The sequence below is a fragment of the Myotis daubentonii genome, chromosome 6 (assembly GCF_963259705.1).
Source record: "Myotis daubentonii chromosome 6, mMyoDau2.1, whole genome shotgun sequence".
Classification (NCBI taxonomy): domain Eukaryota; kingdom Metazoa; phylum Chordata; class Mammalia; order Chiroptera; family Vespertilionidae; genus Myotis; species Myotis daubentonii.
Window position 1 is genome coordinate 40523556 of NC_081845.1, and position 21257 is coordinate 40544812.

A 21257-nucleotide genomic window follows, 5' to 3' on the forward strand; every position below is an offset into this window, starting at 1 on the left:
TTAAAGAATACCCTTCAGCATTTCATATAATACTGGTTTGGCGGTGATGAACTCCTTTAGCTTTTTCTTATCTGTGAAGCTCTTTATCTGACCTTCAATTCTAAATGATAGCTTTGCTGGGTAATCTTGGTTGTAGCTTCTTGCTATTCATCACTTTGAATATTTCTTGCCACTCCCTTCTGGCCTGCATGGTTTCTGTTGAGAAATCAGCTGACAGTCGTATGGGTACGCCCTTGTAGGTAACTAATTGTTTTTCTCTTGCTGCTTTTAAGATTCTCTCTTTGTCTTTTGCCCTTTGCATTTTAATTATGATGTGTCTTGGTGTGGTCCTCTTTGGATTCCTTTTGTTTGGGGTTCTCTGTGCTTCCTGGACTTGTAAGTCTATTTCTTTCACCAGGTAGGGGAAGTTTTCTGTCATTATTTCTTCAAATAGGTTTTCAGTATCTTGCTGTCTCTCTTCTTCTGGCACCCCTATAATTCGGATGTTGGTATGCTTGAAGTTGTCCTAGAGGCTTCTTACACTGTCTTCATATTTTTGTATTCTTTTTTTCCTTTTGCTTTTCTGGTTGCGTGTTTTTTGCGTCTTCATATTTCAAATCATTGACTTGATTCTTGGGATCCTCTAGTACAGTGGTTGGCAAACTGCGGCTCGTGAGCCACATGTGGCTCTTTGACCCCTTAAGTGTGGCTCTTCCACAAAATACCACATGCGGGCGTGCACGTACAGTGCGATTGAAACTTCATGGCCCATGCACAGAAGTCGGTATTTTGTGGAAGAGCCACACTCAAGGGGCCAAAGAGCCGCATGTGGCTCGCGAGCCACAGTTTGCCCACCACTGCTCTAGTATGCTGTTGGATCTCTGTATATTATTCTTTATTTCAGTCAGTGTATGCTTAATTTCTAATTGGTCCTTTTTCATATCCTTGAGGGTCTCACTAAATTTCTTGGAGGTTTCTAGAAGATTCTTGAGTAACCTTATTACCGTGGTTTTGAATTCTATATCCAGTAGTTTGCTTTCCTCCATTTCTTTCATTTGTGACCGGTTTCTTTGTCTCCACATTTTGGCTGCTTCCCTGTGTTGACAGAGTGGCTTTCTATGCTAGGTGTCCTATAGGGCCCAGTGGCTCAACCTCCCTAATTACCTGAGGTGGACACTCTTGGTGCACCCCTTTGTGGGCTGTGCGCACAGTCTTGTTGTAATTAAGCCTTGATTGCTGTTGGTATCACTGTGAGGAATTGACACCCAGGTCAATTGGCTGTGAGGACCAGCTGTGTCTACAATGGAGAACTTCTGTGCTGGAGACACCCTTATGGGGCAGGACTTGCTTCAGTGGGGCTTTGGTGCTCACTGAGTCTGCCCCCTGAGTGTGTCTCTTATGGTTGTGAAGAGTTGTAATCTGGATGGTCTCACTCTGACCACTGGGTAGACTGGCTCTTGGATCTCCAAGGAGGTGCAAAGTCAGCCACTGCCTGAGGCCACCCAGCAGAAGTTACAGAAAGATCTGCAGATTCCTTCTCTTTGTTTGGGGTTTGGAGTTGCCCAGATGAGGTGCAGCTGTGAAGCAATGCAGGCTGCTGACAAGCCTGAGGCCTTCTTTTGGAAGTTCTAGGGTTTTTTGACCCAGCTACAGTCTGACAGGTTTTTAGGCGGAGAAAGGCCAGGCCATTCGTATGCAAAAGCCTCTGCGCACAGCATGGGAGGGGTTGTAAATTGGGTGGGGTGGGGTCTCAGGGAATCACCCGGGTGTAGCAAACTACAATGGCTGCCAGTCTGCTCTGCCTCTGAGTGGTCCGGGGTCTGTGTCCTGCGGCCCCGTGCAGGAACAGTGAATGCTGCAAGCACCTCTGTGAGAAACCCACCCTCACGTTCTGGCCCAATGCCAGACAGTACAGTTTCTCTCTGTATGAGTCTGGGTCCCCAAATTGTCACCTGGAACTGGAGTTCAGAGCAGTCGGGAGCTTGTATCTCCTGTCTGAAAAAGACAACAGCGTACCCAGCTGCCAGCCCCTTTCACGCACACCTGCTTCTGTACCTCCACACTTCCACACCTCTGCACCTCCTACCAGACTCAATGTGCTTTTCTCTTTTCTTCTAGTTAAAGAATTTCCACTCGGCCAGCCTTACCGTGGTTCTGGATGATATTCGTTTTGTCTTTTAGTTGTAGTTTTAATGTGGTTGTGCGCGGTGGCAAGCTCAGGTGTTTACCTATGCTGCCATCTTGGTTCTTTCCCCATTGCATTTTGAAGTTTTTTATTACATGTTCTTATAAGCTAATATCTTTTTAAAGTATGATACTTTGTAAAACACTGTGTAATATGAAAACATGATAATTCTCGTGATCTGTCCGCAATGTGTTAAAATAAAATAACAAGGGGAGGAGGTTATTTTTATTCTCTTTATCATATATTTATTTATTTATTAACTTACGCTGTGCTTGGTACAATTCCTTAATTATTCCCACACAAACTTAAGAAATAGGGAATTGCCTGACCAGCATGATTCACTTGTTGAGCGTCGACCTATGAACCAGAAGGTCACGGTTTGGATTACTCGTCAGGGCACGTGCCCAGATTTCAGCTCAATCCCCAGTGTGGGGCATGCAGAAGGCAGCCAATCAATGATTCTCTCTCATCATTGATGTTTCTATCTGTCTCTCCCTCTCCCTTCTCTGAAATTAATAAAAATACATAGTTTTTTAAAAAGCAATAGGGAATGTCCCAGATTTCTGAAGAAACTGGGTACAAGATCATAGAGCTCATAAATAATACTTCAGTTAGTAGACTGGCTGATTCCAGAGCTCTTCTGCACTCTGTGTCATGATGACGTTTCCATCATCATTGACATGCTCCTGTAGAGGTAGTTTAGGAAAATGAAACTTAATTATAAAAGTGGGTGAAATATTAAAATTAATTAGCAATAAGTTAAGACATAGTGCTAATAACTCTTGCTCTGTTTACTATTTTGAAAATTTTTTAACATATAGAGAAGTTAAAATAATAAAACAACTAAAACAATATATATCCTTCATCTAGATTCACCAGTAGTTAACATTTTTCTACATTTGCTTTCCCTTCCCTTCCACAATTTTGACACCTAAGAAATTTGACATTAATTTAATGAAGTTGTCTAATTTTTATTCCTCATTTCCCAAGTTATTCCAAAAAACGTCTTTTATAGCTGAATTTTAAATTTTTCTTCTCCAATCCAGTATTTAGTCAAGGTTTATTTTTTGTATTTAATTGTTATATCTTGTCAGTCTCTTTTAATGTTTTTGTTTTGTTTTTGTTTTATTTTTTATTGCCTCTGAAAACTTTTTTGAGGCATCTAGGCCAGTCGTTTTTAGAGCATTGCACAGTCTGGGTTTGATTGTTTCCTCATTGCTAGATTTACTCGTCTTTATATTAAGCATTCTGGGCAATAATACCACATTGATGATGTATGTTTCTGATTGCATTGTATCCAAAGGAATCTACAGCGAGCTTTAAATTTCTGATCTATTAATTTGTTATTCGTAGTAACAAAGACTTAATTGTTTGAATTCTTTCTTCATTTTCAAATAGACAACGACTGAACGACCTTTCATTCAGAAGCTTTTTCGTCCTGTGGCTACAGATGGACAATTGCATACTTTAGGAGATCTCCTCAAAGAAATCTGTCCTTCTGCGATTGCTCCTGAAGGTAATATAATTAGCTGTAATAAAATATTTCTTTCCTTTCTCTTTGTTACTGAGGTAAATGTAAGCATTCTGCAGTTATAACTTTTACTAGTTACCTCAGGAAGAATTCTTTTTTCTAAAATATGTTTTTATTGATTTTTTTTAGAGACAGGAAGGGAGAAAGAGATAGAAACAATAACATACATCATCAATTGGCTGCCTCCTGCACTCCCGCGCCCTCTACCGTCACCCGCCCTACCCCGCAGGGGATCGAGCCCATAACCCTGGCATGTGCCATGACCAGGAATTGAACCAGTGATCTCCTGGTTCCTGGGTGGAAGCTCAACCACTGACCCATGTCAGCTGGGCCAGAAGAAATTTTCATTATCTTCTAGGGAAAAGTCTTTTGAAACAGAAGCACTTAATATTTAATTTATTTTATAAATTATTGACACTAATAAAATAAGGAATTGACTCTCTTTGGCCAAATAAAATACATTGTTCTTAAATTATCCTTTTACCACACCTTTGGTTTCCTGGGCCTCTCATTTGTAAATTCAGTTCTGGTAAATACTATTTTTAATCTTCCACTGTGTTTCTTCATTCTAAAGGAATAAGAGGTAGTAAAATAAAATAGCTTACCTTTGTTTTTCTTAATCAAATATGCCCGCCTTTTCTGGCATTCCTGTGTGTATCTAGCACTTCTGAATTGCACAAAGGTTTAATGTGGGCAGGGGACGAGGGGGCATCTAAAATACCAACAGAGATTGATTTAAACAAAAAATTATTGATCAATACTCAGAATTATTGAAATTGAACAGGTTTTATTGGTTTAAGAGTTTATAAATATATTATTAGGTCTTGCTGTCATTTGTCATGAGTGTACTAGTCTTCTACTAGACCAAATAGTTAAGGTTTTTGATGATGCCTTGCACTCCCTCATATTTCTAATGCTGGGTTAAGTGTTTACTCAAAATTTCAATTACTGAATTCTTTCTTTGTGTCATTATCTGAAATGTTATTTATGATCATTAAATCATAGCATAATTATGATCATTAAATCATAGCATACTGTCTTCCAATCTTAATCTATTTTCATTATTGTGTAATTTTAGTTTTCAGTAAGAGTTTCAATTAAATAATTTCTTGGCAGTTTAATGATTTTTACTTTTAGTAAATTTATTGAGTTGCTCATTCATCACTGCAATCTAGTTTTAGAAATTCCTATCACCTCAGTAGTTTCGTTTTGCTTGTTTGCAGCTAATCTGGGCTCACTGTCAATTGTAGGAAACTACTGGTCTGCTTCTTGTCTCTGTAATTTGCCTCTTCTGGATATTTCACATATACGGGATCACACAAAATTGTGATTGGTTTATTTCACTTAGCATAATGTTTTTGGTTTCATCCCATTTGTAGTGTGATTCAGTAGTTTCTTTTTTTTTTTTAATTGCTTTGTAGTAGTCCATCGGGTATATATACTATATTTTATTTATTCATTCACCAATTGGTGGGCATTTAGATTGTTTCAACCTTTTTACTTTTTAAATACATATACACATATATTGATTGATTGATTTCAGAGAGGAAGGGGAGAGGAATAGAATCATTCATTGGCTACCTTCTGCACACACCCCACTGGGGACTGAGCCCACAACCCAGGCATGTGCCCTTACCGGGAATCAAACTGTGACCTCCTGGTTCATAAGTTGACTCTAAACCACTGAGCCACACTGGCCAGGCTCTACCTTTTCACGTTTTTCCCCCTTTTATTCTCTTTTTTTTTTCTACCACTTTTTCACCTTTATGAATAATGCTGCTATGAACGTTTGCATACAGATCACTGTGTGGACATATGTTTTCATTTTTCTTGGATAGATTGATTCCTAAGAGTGGAATGGTTGGGTAGTATGGTACATTTATGCTAAACTTTTTAAGAAACTGCTAAACTTTTCCAAACTGGCTACACCATTTTACAGTCATTCCAGCAATGTTTGGGAGTTCTAGTTTCTTTATATTCTCATTAGCATATAGTTGAGTGTGTTTTCATGTACTAGACATTTGTAATGAGATATCTATTCACACCTTTTCCTCAAATTTTTATAGATTATTTGTCTTCTTATTACTGAATTTTGAGAGTTATTTATATATTCTGGATATAAGTCCTTATCAGATATGATTTGTAATTTTTTCCTACTCTGGGTCTGGTTTTTAAATTTTCTTTAAAAGAGTAAAATATTTAAATTTGATAAGTCCTATTATCAAAGCTTTTATGTGTTGTATTCTGTTAATAATTTAAAAATCATTTTCTGATAGAAAATATATTTATGTAGTTTTAAAATCAAAATGTACTTAAAGGAATTTAGAGTAAAGTTTCTTTTCAACTTTTATTCACGAAGCCCTAATCCAGTTCCCCTCTACAGAGACAACCAATATTGCTGTTTTCCTGTACTTACAGAGATAGACTTTTTTTTATTTTTGAAGTCAAGTTACAGAAATTTTGATTGGGGTATTCTCTGTAACTGTTATTGATTTAGGAATACTTACTGTTCCATTTTATTTTCTCCGTGCTATAAGGATTTAAACACACACACACACACACACACACACACACACACACACAAACAACCCCTATTTCCTGTCTGTTTTGCTACTTTCTTGAAGATTTGAGAATATAGACTAGTTTTTCCATTTGAAGTATGATTAAGAGATTAATCATTTTTATTGCTAACAGAGATGGGATGTGAGCCTCATACCTCACTGCAAGCATTGGCTTTCATTTATTCATTTCTCTGTACTGTATATTTTTTTCTTTCTCTTGAGTACTTCGTACTATTTTAAAGAACATTGAAAAAAAATGCCTTCATTAATTAAGAGTAATTAAAATGTAAGTTATAGCCCTGATAGGTTTGGCTCAGTGGATAGGGCACCGGCCTGCGGACTGAAGGGTCCCGGGTTCGATTCCGGTCAAGGGCATGTACCTTGGTTGCGGGCACGTCCCCAGTGGGGGGTGTGCAGGAGGCAGCTGATAGATGTTTCTCTCTCATTGATGTTTCTAACTCTCTATCCCTCTTCCTTCCTCTCTGTAAAAAATCAATAAAATATATTTTAAAAAAATAAAAATAAATAAATTGTAAGTTATAGCTTAATATTCAAATGGCTACCTTATTTTTCTTTTCTCATTTTTTTGACAGTCTACTCTCAAAACATTGTCATTTAAAATAATACATCTTTATAAGATCCTTGACTATTGAATGAGAACATCACAATGAAACTAAAACTTTGGAAGAAAATTGTTCTGCTGTAATGATCTACCCCCCAACCAGCAGCATACTTGTCAACAAATACACAGAATGATGCAGGAAAACTTACTAGAAAAGAGCAGAAAGAAATTGGTTGGGTGTTAATTTTGTGTTTGACATCTTTAAAGAACCTTAGAGTTATTTGTTCATTTTCTTATTTTAGATGATTTGTTATTAGTTTCTTACTACTTATTTGCAGAACTAGGTTTAGAACTCAGGTCATCTCCATCTCCTGGTTCATTGTTTTTTTTCCACTTTACTATGCTACCATTTATTTCCATTGTCACTTTTTAAACTTTTTAACTTTTTTGTTTAGTTTAAAATAACATTTTGAAATGTTTGCTTTTTCCTGTCTCTTTATTCTGTTTTGTGTTTAGTACCTAATCTCGCCTATGTGCTGTTCTCTCTTATAATATTTCCTGGTATGATCTAAAGAACCTGAACTTCTACTATATTGATTTTGTTCATTTTGTTATATTAGAGTTCCTGTATGATTCTGACCACTCTTGTGGAATTTTTTAAAATGGTGTCTGTGACATTCAGGCATTTAAATGAAAAGCGGTCACATGCTTTGAGCTGACAAAATGCACCTTTGTGCTGTTTTGCCATCCTACATCCAGCACAGTACATGCAAGGTTAGCACAGCCCTGTACAAGAATGGTACACAAATTTGGGAGGCCTTTTATTCTTTTAAAGATTTTTTATTCTCTTCTAAATTTTTAGCATGTCCTACAAGTACATCTGTTCCTAAAGAATACACAGTGTGACTTCCCATGCATTTTTTTGAAGGGGAGTGGTGAGGTAGCCATTCATAACTTTAATCCACAAACCTGCCTCTTAGGTGATTTCAGTTGCAATAGGTGGATATCTTTGTGTAACAGTCTTCACACCCAAATTGTTACATGCTTATATTGGTGGGAAACACACATGCACAAGCAAGCACACACACACACACGCCATACAGACATAATTGAAATGCTATAAATAGCACCTATACTTTTGAGGTACATTTGTTTCATACCAGGAGGAGGCCACATTCTAATACAAGTATTTTTGGAAAAAACTTTTATTTGCCTCTTTCTTTTGTCACCTCATATTGGAAAATAACTGTCATTTCTGGATCTGTGGGGAATATTCAAAACAGGTCACTATTTCAGTCAAGAATTGTTTACTGTCTGGTTCAGTACGCCTGTGGCATTGTTAAACGTGAAGCATTTTGAAACATCTGCACCCAACTTAGGTTGAAAGCGAAAGACTTTAAGATTGGGTGTGTTTGGATAAGAACTGGCTATCATCAGATGACAGAGAAAGTACTTCATAAAACTTATGTGGCACCATTGTCTACTACTCCTTTAAGAAATTATTCATGCATGAAGGAATTTTGCCTTTATTTCATCACATGAAGTTAGAATGTACTAATTATGAGGACGTGCTTTGGGTCATTGTTCTTGTGGAGTAACTAATGATGCTTTGTGTGTTTCTTTGTGTTGTTTTATAAGTGACTAGAGGAGTTAGCCAAGTTAGAGGTAACAGGAAGTAATCAAAGGTGAGTTCAGGTAAATTTTTTCTGTGGTGTTAGCTTTAGTTAAAATGACTCAGAGCTAAGCTTCTGTATGAGACCTGAAGTGAATTTTTTTCTTTGTTCATTAACATTAAAAAAATCACACAACATATCGACAAAAAACAGCAAAAGTTAAAGCCCATAGCTTGTATTCTTCTACTTGGGAGAATACAGAACACCTGTAAGCTTTGCCCAGTCATATGTCATTTCCCAGTTTTCTAATTGTAATGTATAAAAACCTAGTAGGTTAGGATTAAGAGAATAAAAATGTCTGTCCGTGCTTTGAATAATTCTAAGTAACAGATGGGCTGTTTCAATCCAGAATTCATAGGGATATTTTACAAATGGATTGTATGTGTAAGGAAAAGCTTACATTCCATGGCAAATTAATAAGGATTCCCTGCATAATTCTTACCGACAATTATAATCCTGTAGCCACTTGCCTTTTTTCATTTTCATTTCTGCCCTGCTGCCTGGGAACTTATTTACCTTGAGGCCCTTCCCAACCATTTTAATTTTTGGTTTCCAATTGAAGTTGTAAATTTCATTATTCATCATTAAATTTCTTTGCATTTTACTGTCTTCTGGCACTGGCGATATTAAGATGTGTAAGACATAGTCCCAACTTTTAAGAAACTTTGGTCCAGTTGGAGTGGACAGAAAGGTATACAGATGTGGTGTATACAGTACTAGAGATATGCAAAGAATAGTAGAAAGCACCTAGAATTGCTGTTTTATCCATTCTGGAGAAGTAGTGAGACTGAGCTAAGTCTTAAAAAGATGCACAGAAATTAGACAGATGAAAAGGAGGAACCAGATCAACAAACCAAATAACCACTGTAGAGGTGGAGTCCTTCACCAGCTACCCAGGAGCTGGTTAAGGAGTAATATTTGGTCTAAATAGTCTCTATTTGTTGAGGACTAGCCATAGTTTTCTACTTATCTCCTGTAAATATGAAGAAAATTTTCAGTGAGGTTAGAAATGTGGGGAAATTACTGAGGAACTAAGTGACTTAAGTTCGACCTATTTTTTTGCCTAATTAGTACATTGGAAGATCATTTTAACAACTTTAAGCAAAGGGAGTCATAATATCCCATTTAGGCATACTAATTTGTTATTTATGTTGCTTTATTTTTTAAAAAAAATATATTTTTATTGATTTCAGAGAGGAAGGGAGAGGGAGAAAGAAATAGAAACGTCAGTGAAAGAGAGAATAATTGATCGCCTGCTTCCTGCACACCCCATACTAGAGACCGAGTCTATAACCCGGGCATGTACCCTGACCAGGAATCGAACTGTGACCTCCTGATTCATAGGTTGACACGCAACCACTGAGCCATGCTGCCAAGGCAATATTATATTGCTTTATTTTTTTATAGGCTTTATGAGAAACCACAGAATAGTTTTTACAAAAAGTAAGAAAAGATAATGTATTCATATTTTTCCTTCCTTTGCTCTATATAATATGGTTAGATTTTGTTTATAAAGTGAGTTAGCTGTTGAGGGTTATAATAATTTTTTGTCAGACATAAAGCAATTAGAGCAAAGAAATATCTAAATCTCATGTTATTCATCTAAGGCAGATCCTTCTAGTTGAAGTTTGAACCAGCAATAGACAGTGCATAACGGCACTGCCCCCCAAAGACATGGCATTTCCATTTAAAAACTCAGAACACAGAAACACAGAACCTACAACCCTCATCAGAATTAGGGTTTGGGAGTAAAAGTTATAATGGTTTACAATTTCAATAATTCTTTTTTCACTCATTTTAGAATTTGTTTTCATTCTAATATCTTTTTGTATCTTCACAGTTTTTTATTTGGAAGATCATTTCAGTAATGGGTTTTGTTTTTTCTTTAATGTATCCAGGTTTCTTATTCTATAAAGTGAGGATGTTTCCTACTACCTACCTCATAGTATGTGTTTAAATGAATTAAGTTTGTTTAAATGAGATTTTATAATCATATCATTCCAAGGTTTTACAGTGAACACTTTCCGTTATTGTTGTTTTCTTATGAGTTGGTTAATATTTTTTTTCTCAAATGTTTTTTGTTGTGGTGGTGGTGGGTTTTTTTTTTAATAAACCTACTGTGCAGAGACAAATACTTATTGATGTTTGTCCTATGCACAGAGATGTAAATGTATGACGAACTCTGTATAGCAAGACTTCCGTGCCCTGATAGTTACTTTTTTTAGAAATTAATTTCTGGACATGATTAGAAATGCTGGAGATGGGCTTTGTTAAGGAAGAAATAAGCTACGGCATCTCCATAGTTACTATGGCCAGTTCTGTTATCATTTACTTGTCAAAATGTATTAAAAGTAAAATCTTAAGGCTAGAGGTCTGAAAATGTTGTCTGATAGTGAAAGTTTTTTATTGAAGACTAAGCCACGGAACACACATTGATTTGAAGTTTCTAGCTTTTCACCCTTTTGTAATTTTGCTGAGATATTGAGCCCAACATGTGGGACTGGGTCACTGGGCTCTAATGGGAGCTTCACCCTTTCAGTTTCATATTAACACATTCTGCTCTTCGTTGTTTTTTCTTCCTCATTCAATGTGTATTTTATATTTTAAAAAAGATAGTGTTATACACAGTGGGAATTCTAAAAGGTTTTCATATGTAGCCCTCAGGAGCAAAAATCAATATTCAAGTTTGACAAAAGCAATTTGTTAGGCTTAGTTTTAACTTGATAATTATATTTTCTCTTTTTGAGTTTATCATTATGCCACCAAATTGTAAACTAAAATGAGTCCAATTCTTTGCCTTGACTGTTTTATTTTCCCTCCATCTCTGTGCTTTGTCTGAACACATGGGTAATATGGACTAATGTTGGTGATCTAGAATCTGTTAGTGAGTTAATCCATTGACATATGTCTTCTAAAATCAAGGAAGTAATAAACTGATTATTTTTGTTATTCTCCATTAATGAAGATGAGGTTACTGGACCTGTCAGAAGATGCCTCTGATTTCCCTCAATTATTGTTCTTTACCTAAATCTCAAGAAGTTAAATGAATTAACATGGCTTTTTAGAAGTGGAAACAGACACTTGCACAATTAATATTTCACCTTTAGCACTAGAAAACAAAATTCCCGTAACAAGATAATAACACATGCAGGTGATTAAAAGCTAGTCATCTCTTCATTAAAATAAGTCCTGTGCAATCTCAGTCTGGCCATGTATAAAACTGTGTAATTGTCACCTATATTTTAAATGAAACAATTCTGAACTATTCTATTATTCATACTTGACAAATATTAATGGGCTTTATTATACCCAACTGGAATTACTGGTTGTTTTATGAAACCAGATCAAAGCATTTAAACCTGTATTTTCAAAATTGTAGGAGGGGTAGGGGAGTAAATGAAAAAGTTTTAATTTCTAACTTTTACCACATTTTTATTTTATTGTTAGGAGGCTTTTAGTTTATTTAAATGGTCTTACTTAATTTAATACAGTGTCCTATTTATAATTATAGCTAATTATATGGGATTTTTTTTAGATTAAATTTTGGGTTATATCCTCATTATGAAATACAAAGGTTATAAGCAAAAATCAATGAAAATTACATGGCCATGTTTTGAAAACCTTGTATAAAATGTTAATAGTCAAGGCTCTGGGAATATAAGCAGAAATAATTTTTTAAAATATATAAAGTTTATGCATTGAAAGAGATATGTAGTATATATTAACTGTGATAATACATGTTCATTAAGACCTATATGGCTAAGTGAGTATAGATCCGGAAGAAGTTAATGTAAGTATTTTTAAATGAGTTTGTATTTCTCTGATAAATAGCACTCTCCTTCTGTTTGTGATCATAGGATAAAAGCTCTGTAAGCTTGTATATGTTCATTTTTACTGCTACATCATGTAGTGTGCTCTTAAGATTGAGATCTCATTCCCCAGGAAGCATTTCTGTCTAAGATTAATTGCCCTTTTAAAATCAGCGTTTGATGTATTCCTTTGGCTATATCCTGACTTGGTTTAACCCTCTTTGACCTGACCTCACTGACTATTACCGCGAGGCTGAGTCAAAATCCTTCAACATGATGTATGCACTTCAGATTTCAGCCTGTGGTTTTTCATGTCGATGGATTCAATTAGTTGGCATTTTACTAATGAACATATCAGAGGTTACAGAATCTGTCAGACAGAACAAAATTGTTCAGACCAGTGGTAATCAAAAGGCTCATCTCTTTATTTGTTTAAAACTTTTTCAGAAGTATTTAGTATTATTTAGAAGTTCTACCTTCAGCATCACACATTTCAAAAGAGCAAACCAAGTCATTTTCTGGTGAATTTTAAAATGTAAATGTGAAGCCACAAAGCTAAAAACATAGTTACAGTGTGTAGTGTTAGATTTCTATTATTCCATATTCACAAGTGTGAACTAAAAAAGAAAGTTCTTTATTTAAACTGAAATTTTCTGATTAAAATCATTTTCCCATGAAGATATACCAGCCATTTCTTTAGCTTCCTTTAAATTCAGAGATTTCACATATTTAGTATACTTATTAATGGTAAGAATGAAACTCATGCCTCTCTCTAGAATCTCAAGTGACCTATTTTTAAAGACATTTAGGTCATATTCCTTGTTGAAAATTGGCTAAAAAATAGGGTTAAAATGTAGATTAGGATGGGGAAGGCTATGAGCCATTGCTAATAGAAATCTCCAAAAGACAGATTCATCACATACTGTGAGTTCTCAAATAATAGTTTTTAAATGTATAACAAAAATTTTGGAAGTTGTAACCCCCCCCCCAACCTTCCAAGAATGTTTTCATCTTTTAAGAAAATAAGAACCTTACCTAAGACGTATTAAGTAACATAATCATAGTACAATAGGGCTCATTTGACTTGTCGTGACGTGCTCTACCAAATATACATGTTGGGAGCACTACTGGCTTAATCCAGAGGGTTTACAACACTTGAGGAATTTTTTAAAATGTCATTCATTCTGTTATTTTCATAATGATTGAGTCTTTAGATTTTTGATGCTGTCACTTTTTGTATTAACACATTCATAAAATTCATGTGCCATACTGCATAATAATATGCAGAGTATATATTAATATGAGGCCAAATTATAGCCTTTTGAATGTTAGCAGTAAAACAATTATTCTCATAACTTTGTGTTCAGGAAGAGAATTACAGTGAGTGTTTACTTGATACTAAACCATGACCTTTCAAAAACTGATCTTCTGTCTTCACTATTAGTAATATATTTGACACTATTTTTTTTAGGGAGTGAGAGGAAGGGAGGAATGGGGAAGAAAGTCACTCAGTTTTTGAATGCCTACTATTTCCAAACCCTGTGCTGAGTTCTTTACTTGGCTTCCCATTTAAACCTCCATGCAACCTTGAAGATTAGAATTCTTTAGCCACACTCTAAGATGAGGAAACAGACTCAGAAGGTTAAGTGATTTGCCTACTAATTTGAAACTAGTGTGCTGATTGCAATTCTAAAAGAAATATGTTCCTGTCTAGGCATAAAAGACTCATATAGCCCTGGCCTGGTGGCATAGTTGGTTGGAGCGTCATCCCATTCCCCAAAGGGTTGCAGGTTTGATTCCTGGTCAGGGCACATACTAAGTTGTGGGTTTGATCCCAGATCAGGGCACATGTAGTAGACAACTGATTGATGTTTCTCTCTCACATCGATGTTTCTCTCCCTTTCCCTATCCCTTTCTCTTTCTCTAAAAATCAATTTAAAAAAAAAGATGTATCCTCAGGTGAGAATTAAAAAGAATAAAAATGCTTTAAAGTAGATGCTAGTTCAGAATTGAATTTGTTTTTATCAGGCTGTTGGTGATAATACAAAATTATGATACATTTCAATCTTATTTCATAACTAGGGGCCCGATGCACGAAATTCGTGCACTGGGTGTGTGTGTGGGGGGGAGTGTCCCTCAGCCCAGCCTGCCCCCTCTCACATACTGGGAGCCCTCAGGCGTTGACCCCCATCACCCTCCAATCGCAGGATCGGCCCCTTGCCCAGGCCTGAGGCCTCTGGCTGAGGCGTCCGGCTCGGGCAGCGGGGACCCGCAGCTGCAGCGGCCCCGCGATCGTGGGCTTCGCTTTAGGCCCAGGCAAGGGACCCCTAGCTCCTGGGACTGCCAGCTTCGACCGTGCCCAGCTCCCATCGCTGGCTCCACCCCTACTTCCTGCTATCACTGGCCAGGGCGGAAAAGGCACCTGATTCTCCGATCATGGCTGGGGGGCAGGGCAAAGGCGGCCCCAGGGCCGCCTTTGCCCTGCCCCCCAGCTCTTAGCTTCCCCCCTGGGTTTCCTATCACTGTCAGTGGCAGGGGGCTTCTTCCTGCTTTCCCTTTCGCCTCCCTGCATTGTGCCTACATATGCAAATTAACCGCCATCTTGTTGGCAGTTAACTGCCAATCTTAGTTGGCAGTTAATTTGCATATAGCCCTGATTAGCCAATGAAAAGGGTAGCTCGTACGCCAATTACCATTTTTCTCTTTTATTAGAGTTGATTTCTCTTTTATTAGAGTTGATACTTGGACTTAAAAGTGAGATACATATAAGAAATGAAATTTTATTCTGATTGTCTCTTTATTGATACATGATCTCTTTAAGTGAACTGAATTCCATCTCTACCTAAAGAAAATACAAAACTTTGACATTTGTTTCTGCCCTTTTCCTTAAGTCACAAACCCAAAGGATTTATGAATGACTGTTTTTATATTTACAAGATTAATTAAAATAATTAGCTTAAAAATTGCTATGTGGACACCTGGCCGAGTGGCTCAGATGGTTGGAACATCATCCCATACTCCAAAAAGTTGTGGGTTTGATTCCCTGTCAGTGCACATACCTCAGCTTCAGGTTCAATCCTGGGTCAGGTGCATATGGGAGGCAATTGATCCATGTTTCTCTTCCTCTTCCTCTTTCTCTGAAAATCAATAAAAACATATCCTCGGGTGAGAATTTTTTTTAATTGCTGTTGACATTTTATAAAATAATGACATGTACTCTTCAAAGTCGTTAAGATTATAAAATGCTAAAAACTGTCCAGAGTTTAGAGAAGTGAAAATTAAGTGCAATGTGTGGTTCCTAGACTAGATCCTAGACTGGAGTGAAAGTAATGGTGAATGTTGATAAAATTTGAAATTATTACATAATACTAGAGGCCCAGTGCATGAAATTCATGCACTGGTGGCGGGGGGCAGGGGGGGGACGGGGTGTCCTCAGCCCGGCCTGTGCCCTTTTGCAGTCCAGGACTCCTCAGAGGACATTCCTCTTGCAGTCCAGGACCCCTTGCTCCTTATTGCTCGCTGCTCCTTAGCGCTGCTGCGGAGGCGGGAGAGGCTCCCACCATCACCACTGTGCTTGCCAGCCATGAGCTCAGCTTCTGGCCGAGCTCCTGTGGGAGCACACTGACCATCAGGCAGCAGCTCCTGTGTTGAGCGTCTGCCTCCTGGTGGTCAGTGCGCATCATAGTGACCGGTTGTTCTGGTGTTCTGCTATAATGGTCGCTTAGGCTTTTATCATATAGATTATATTGTGGAGGTTACAAGAAGTACTTTTTCCTCTCACCTAAGTTCTTCTAGTTGGGCTAATAATTCAAACAACATACAGCAGATTAATAGGAGAAAGTCAAAATTTAATGTGTGCATAAGGGAAATTCACATAAGCATGAAAATTCCAAAGACAGCGAGGCAGGTTTGGGTATATATCTCATTTAGGACAAAAGAGAAAAGGGGGAACAGTGGTCTTAGATTTTAAAAGTGAAAATGGGCAATTTACAGGTAGCAAGAAAGTGCCGAATACATTCCTGCTAGGCAACCCAGAAAGTAATAGTACACAGAGTGGGGGGTGGGGGAGGGGTGTCTCTGGAGTCTTCCTATTTGTCAGACTTAAATCCAATTAGGCCAAGGCGGCATGCTGAGATTTCCTTCCCGGAGCAGGTCTTCCATCTGTATCTCTTAGGCTGGAAAGGGGAATGTCAGGTGTTCTTTCTGAGTCTTGTTTGTTTGTTTGTTTGTTTGTTTCTTTAATTGGTTTTTAAAGAGAGAGTGAGGGAGAGGGAGAGGGGAAGGGAGAGGGAGAGAAACAGGGAAAGAAACAGTGTGAGAGCAGAGCATCCATGCTTCCTGCATGCCCCTTACCAGGGATTGAGCCTGCAACCGGGCATTTGCCCTGACGGGGAATCAAACCTGTGACCCTTTGGTGCATGGTCTGATGAACAGCTAACTGAGCCACACCAGCCAAGGCCTGAGTCTTGTTTCCTAATAACCAGCTTAAAATCAATATCCCAAAAAGCAATATTAGGATAGGAAAACTTTGGTCCCTTCAATATCAGTGTTAAAATATTTTTATTTTGATAACAGAAGGTACACATTAAAATACTTAGGGGTAATGGGTTCAGGGCTTCTAATTTACTCTCAAATGATTAAGAAAATAATTACATATACACAGGATGATAAAGCAAATGGACAAAATGTAAAAAATTGATGATGAATTTGGATGAAGAGCAATTTCTTATACTATTCTTGCAACTTTTCCATATGTTTGAAATTATATTGAAATCAAAGTTACCTCCCAAAAAGTGCGCTGTCTGAGAGAATTTTATATAGAACTAGTTCACTTAATTACCATCTCAGTGTTTGTCTACTTTAAAGCATCAAACTAACTTTCAAAAAGAATCTGAGTGGGTGAAGTGTGGAGTAACATTTTTCTCCTGAGTCATTTGCTTTGAAGTGACATATTTCTTATCCCCAAGTATTAAATTCTAGATTCGCATTTTGAAACACAAAGGCATATTTACCAAAAACATGATTTACTTTAGCAATATCATCAAGTGTTTCCTTTCTACTGCTAGGAAAAAAAGAAACCTCTGCTAATTTTTCACCATTCCATTTTGTTCTTTCTGATATTAGCAGAATGTATTGTGGGAGTTGGGAGCGAGCATCCCCAAAATGTGCCACCCTGGCATGCAGTTTATTTCACACTGAAATCATTAAAGGCCAACAAACTTGGGAAGTTTTTTACTTCCCCTTTTGCTTAGAGTCCTGCTTTAGGAAGGGAGCCTTGACTTAATCACCTTAAGAATGTGCACCCTGCTAGCACTGGTCAGGAAGACCACCAAGTTAGGCTAGATACCCTTGTGTCCCATTGTTTCCCAGATGCCTAGCAGGAATTTGCTACCACATGCTTCCTCAGCTACCTGTAAATCACCCATTCTGAAATCTAGTACCCCATCTCCCCTTTTCTCTTTTACCCCAAAGTGTTGTATATACCCAATGTTGCCTCACTCACTATCTTCGGAGTTTTCGTGCTTATATGAATTCCCCATATTAAAATTTTCATTTTCTCCTATTAATCTGCTGTATGTTGTTTGTATTACAACTAAAGGGCTAAGGAGACCTTTCCCTCTGTCCCAACAGGACAGTCATGCTTTGCTGTTATTTATGGTAGCATGAGTTTAGGTGATAGCATATATACTTACGTCTTGGCTTATCTGGAAACATTTTGACTTTTTGTTGTAATAACCAACAGTGTGTATAGGTAGGGCTCTTCTATATAGTCCTGCTAGCCATCAAAAGCTAGTCTCAAAAAATTTATTGTGACAGTGTATTTTACCAGCAGCAAAGTTATCCAAGCCCTGAAAACCTTTATTGACTAGTTATTAAGGTGCCAGGCACTGTGGGGGGCATACAGTGATGAATAAGAGAGAATCTGTAACTACTATTACCAAAATAATATATTTAACATTTTAAACTGTTGTGTTGAAGGATATAACTAGATCCACTTCCTTCGTTGTCTAAATTTAGTCAGTGATACTTTTTTAAGTTGCAGATTAAAAGTGGCCTAAAATTAAAGCATAGAATCAGTGCTGCCTATTCAGGGTTGTGATAACGTGATTTATTGGGTTTGTCATACAGTGTTTGAATCGTGTTTATGTTCTCCAGCTTCTGTTGTACAACTTAAACTCCAAGTATCCTTTTGGGTAACAGGGCTGGTCTTTTGCCTTTCAAACACACACTATGTTTGCTCCCGCATTTAAATACTTTAGGCAGAGTATTTTGGATACTGAGTTGTAATTTTCTTCTACTCGGTTTCAGAATATCCAAAAGTGACTCTGGTTTAAGGAAAAACTTTACAGATAAGGAACTTTTACTCTTATACCAATGCTCTTTCATTTTTTGACTCAGTGCTAAGTAGGAGGAAGATTCTGAGAATATTAAAATATTTCAAAGAAATATATAATAAGAATATAAAGAGAACTACACCGGAAATGTTTTCAAATATTCTAAGAAAGATTTAATACAGCAAAGTTTGGCAATCTAGAATTTACGAAGTATGAATCATTCCAGATGGCGGAGGGTGCATCCATTTGAATACCAACATTTTCAATCTTCTCAAAGGACTAATAACCTGCTTTCTATAGTATTGTGTATATAGCTTAATCTTTTAAACTATGACAGTGATTTGGGAGTTTGTTTGGAATTTTTATTTGGCTGTTTGGGGAATTGATAGTGTGTTAAGTTTGTATTTTTGGCATTCTTTTATCAATTCTCTGTAGTGTTTTTGTACCCTCTCTTATTGTCAATCTGTTGACTGTCACCTCCCAGGACTTGTGCTGCCTCTAACAGGAAGTTTAAATATTTCTTCAAAAGGGTCTCTTGTTTCAGGTGCCAGCCAAGCCATTTCCACCATACATCATTAGCCTGTTTTGCCTAGGCATTAGAGCACTAGAGATGCAAAAGTCATTTTGAACAGAGCAAAATGGGGGAAAGTAGGGTATTTCCCTCTCATGTGGTTCCATTAATTCCCTGTTTCCTTGTTGTCTTCTGTCTCCAGGAAACTGAGAGGTTTAGATATTTTATTTTGAAGTGACAAATCAAGAATTGTACTAAAAGAGTGACACGGTTTCTTTCTTTTCCTTTTTTTCCCCCCAAAAGAGGAGTTTGGTTTTGCTTTCTTTGTTTTCCTAGGTGCTTCTGTTTACTTTAAAGAGTGTCAGAACATCATCCCAAAATCATAAAAGAAGTAAAACTAACCTTAAATTTAATTTGTAATAAAATTTGAATTTAAAAGAAAAGTGTGAATGACAGTACCCTTTTAATTAGCGAATGGGTGTTAACAAAAGTCAATCAGGTTTCATGACTAAAACAGAAGCTCCTGAGTCAGACTCTCAGTTCCTTCTCATTAAAACTTTAACTCTTATTCTAATAATGTCTCTAAAACTTTCTGATATGTATTTGAACAACTTTATTGAAAATTAACCTACAGCTCCCATCTGTTTTATTAAACATCTTCCTAAACACAAACCTTATTCTTGATGATTTCTACTCACATATCTATTTTATTTGTTTTAAATATGTATGACCTACTTCATGTACCCGCCATTTTTAATAGTCGTATAGTACAGTTTTTAATGTATAGCTAAAATAAATTCTGGTCAGTGGGTACAGTGGGCTGTTTTCTCCACTATAGTTTCACTAACGTCAATCTTAGGTAAGCACAGTAATTAAGAAAGAATGAATACTTTCACATATAGCAACCGAATTTTTATCAGAATTCATTGTAACCCTCAGGTTTCTGTTTTGGGTGATATATATTGCAACATCTGAACTTTCTCCATGTCCACATTTCCTGCTTAGAAGACAGACCAGGTTTAATCTGTTGAAGCTGTAAAAATCCATCTAATTCACTAAGGACTCTTAAAAGACAGATAATTTTTTTCTTCAACTGTTTTAAGTCATGTTGATTATTATTGGATTTCTTTCTTGGAATAGATGGGGAAAGAAAGAATCAAGTGATGATTCATGGAATTGAGCCAATGTTGGAAACACCTCTACAGTGGCTGAGTGAACATCTGAGCTACCCGGATAATTTTCTCCATATTAGTATCATCCCACAACCCACAGATTGAAGGATCAGCTATGACAGGATTTACCAGAGCATGTTACCCTTCTGCTTCAGTCAGGTTTGGTGGAGGCAACCTGACCAGAAACCCTGCTGCAAGCCAAACAGGAAAAAGATTCCATGTCTGATAAGGGCACTGGGGCTGGTCTTGCTTTGCATCACCACTGCTTTCCTCCACTGCCGTCATTAAACCTCAGCTGCGACAGGAAAGACTTTACAGGATCACTGCAAGTCTTCTGTTTTCTTGTAAAATATAATGAAGCCGAAACCTTTGGCCTAAGAAGAAAATGGAAATATGTGCCACTCAATTTGTATTTCTGATTAACAAATAAACAGGGGTATTTCCTAAGGTGACCATGGTTGAACTTTAGCTCAAGGGAGTGGAAACATTGGTTTAATTTTCAAGAGAATTAGACTTAAGAAAGTAAAAGAGAAATTCTGTTATCAATAACTTGCAGCAGTTTTTTGTAAAAGATCAAATTACAGTAAACCCATCTTTCCTTAATGAAAATTTCCTGTTTACAGTCCCGTCTATTGGTATGCAAACAATCTTGTAACTTTGATAATGAACAGTGAGAGATTTTTAAATAAAGCTTCGAAATATGTTTTGTCATTTAATAACATACAATTTTGTCACTTTTCCAGTACTTTCTGACTCACATACTAGGTCACTGTTTTCACTCTTACACGTTATCATTCAGACTGGCCAACACAGGCATGGAATGAATGTAGGGCATAGGATAACCTGTCTCAGGAGCTGTCATAGGTGTTCTAGCCGCTGGTTTTTAAATCTGTGTCCTTCAGGCGCTAAAGATATAAATAATGTTATCATTTATCTCTG

At 37.0% G+C, this 21257-nt stretch overlaps 1 protein-coding gene across 5 annotated transcripts in view; it reads left to right on the forward strand.

The window, feature by feature from the left end:
- ATG5 (autophagy related 5) overlaps positions 1-21257 on the forward strand; it is a 187276-nt gene that overhangs the window by 97256 nt on the left and 68763 nt on the right. For 3 of the 5 annotated variants that reach the window (XM_059700818.1, XM_059700819.1, XM_059700822.1), the window contains 2 exons: positions 3563-3680; positions 20287-21044. In XM_059700818.1, the coding sequence (XP_059556801.1) occupies positions 3563-3680; positions 20287-20423 (255 nt within the window). In that variant the 3' untranslated portion in view covers positions 20424-21044. Of the gene's footprint in view, positions 1-3562; positions 3681-20085; positions 20118-20286; positions 21045-21257 lie in introns of those variants that run through there. The other 2 variants (XM_059700821.1, XM_059700820.1) reach the window with 2 other exon arrangements.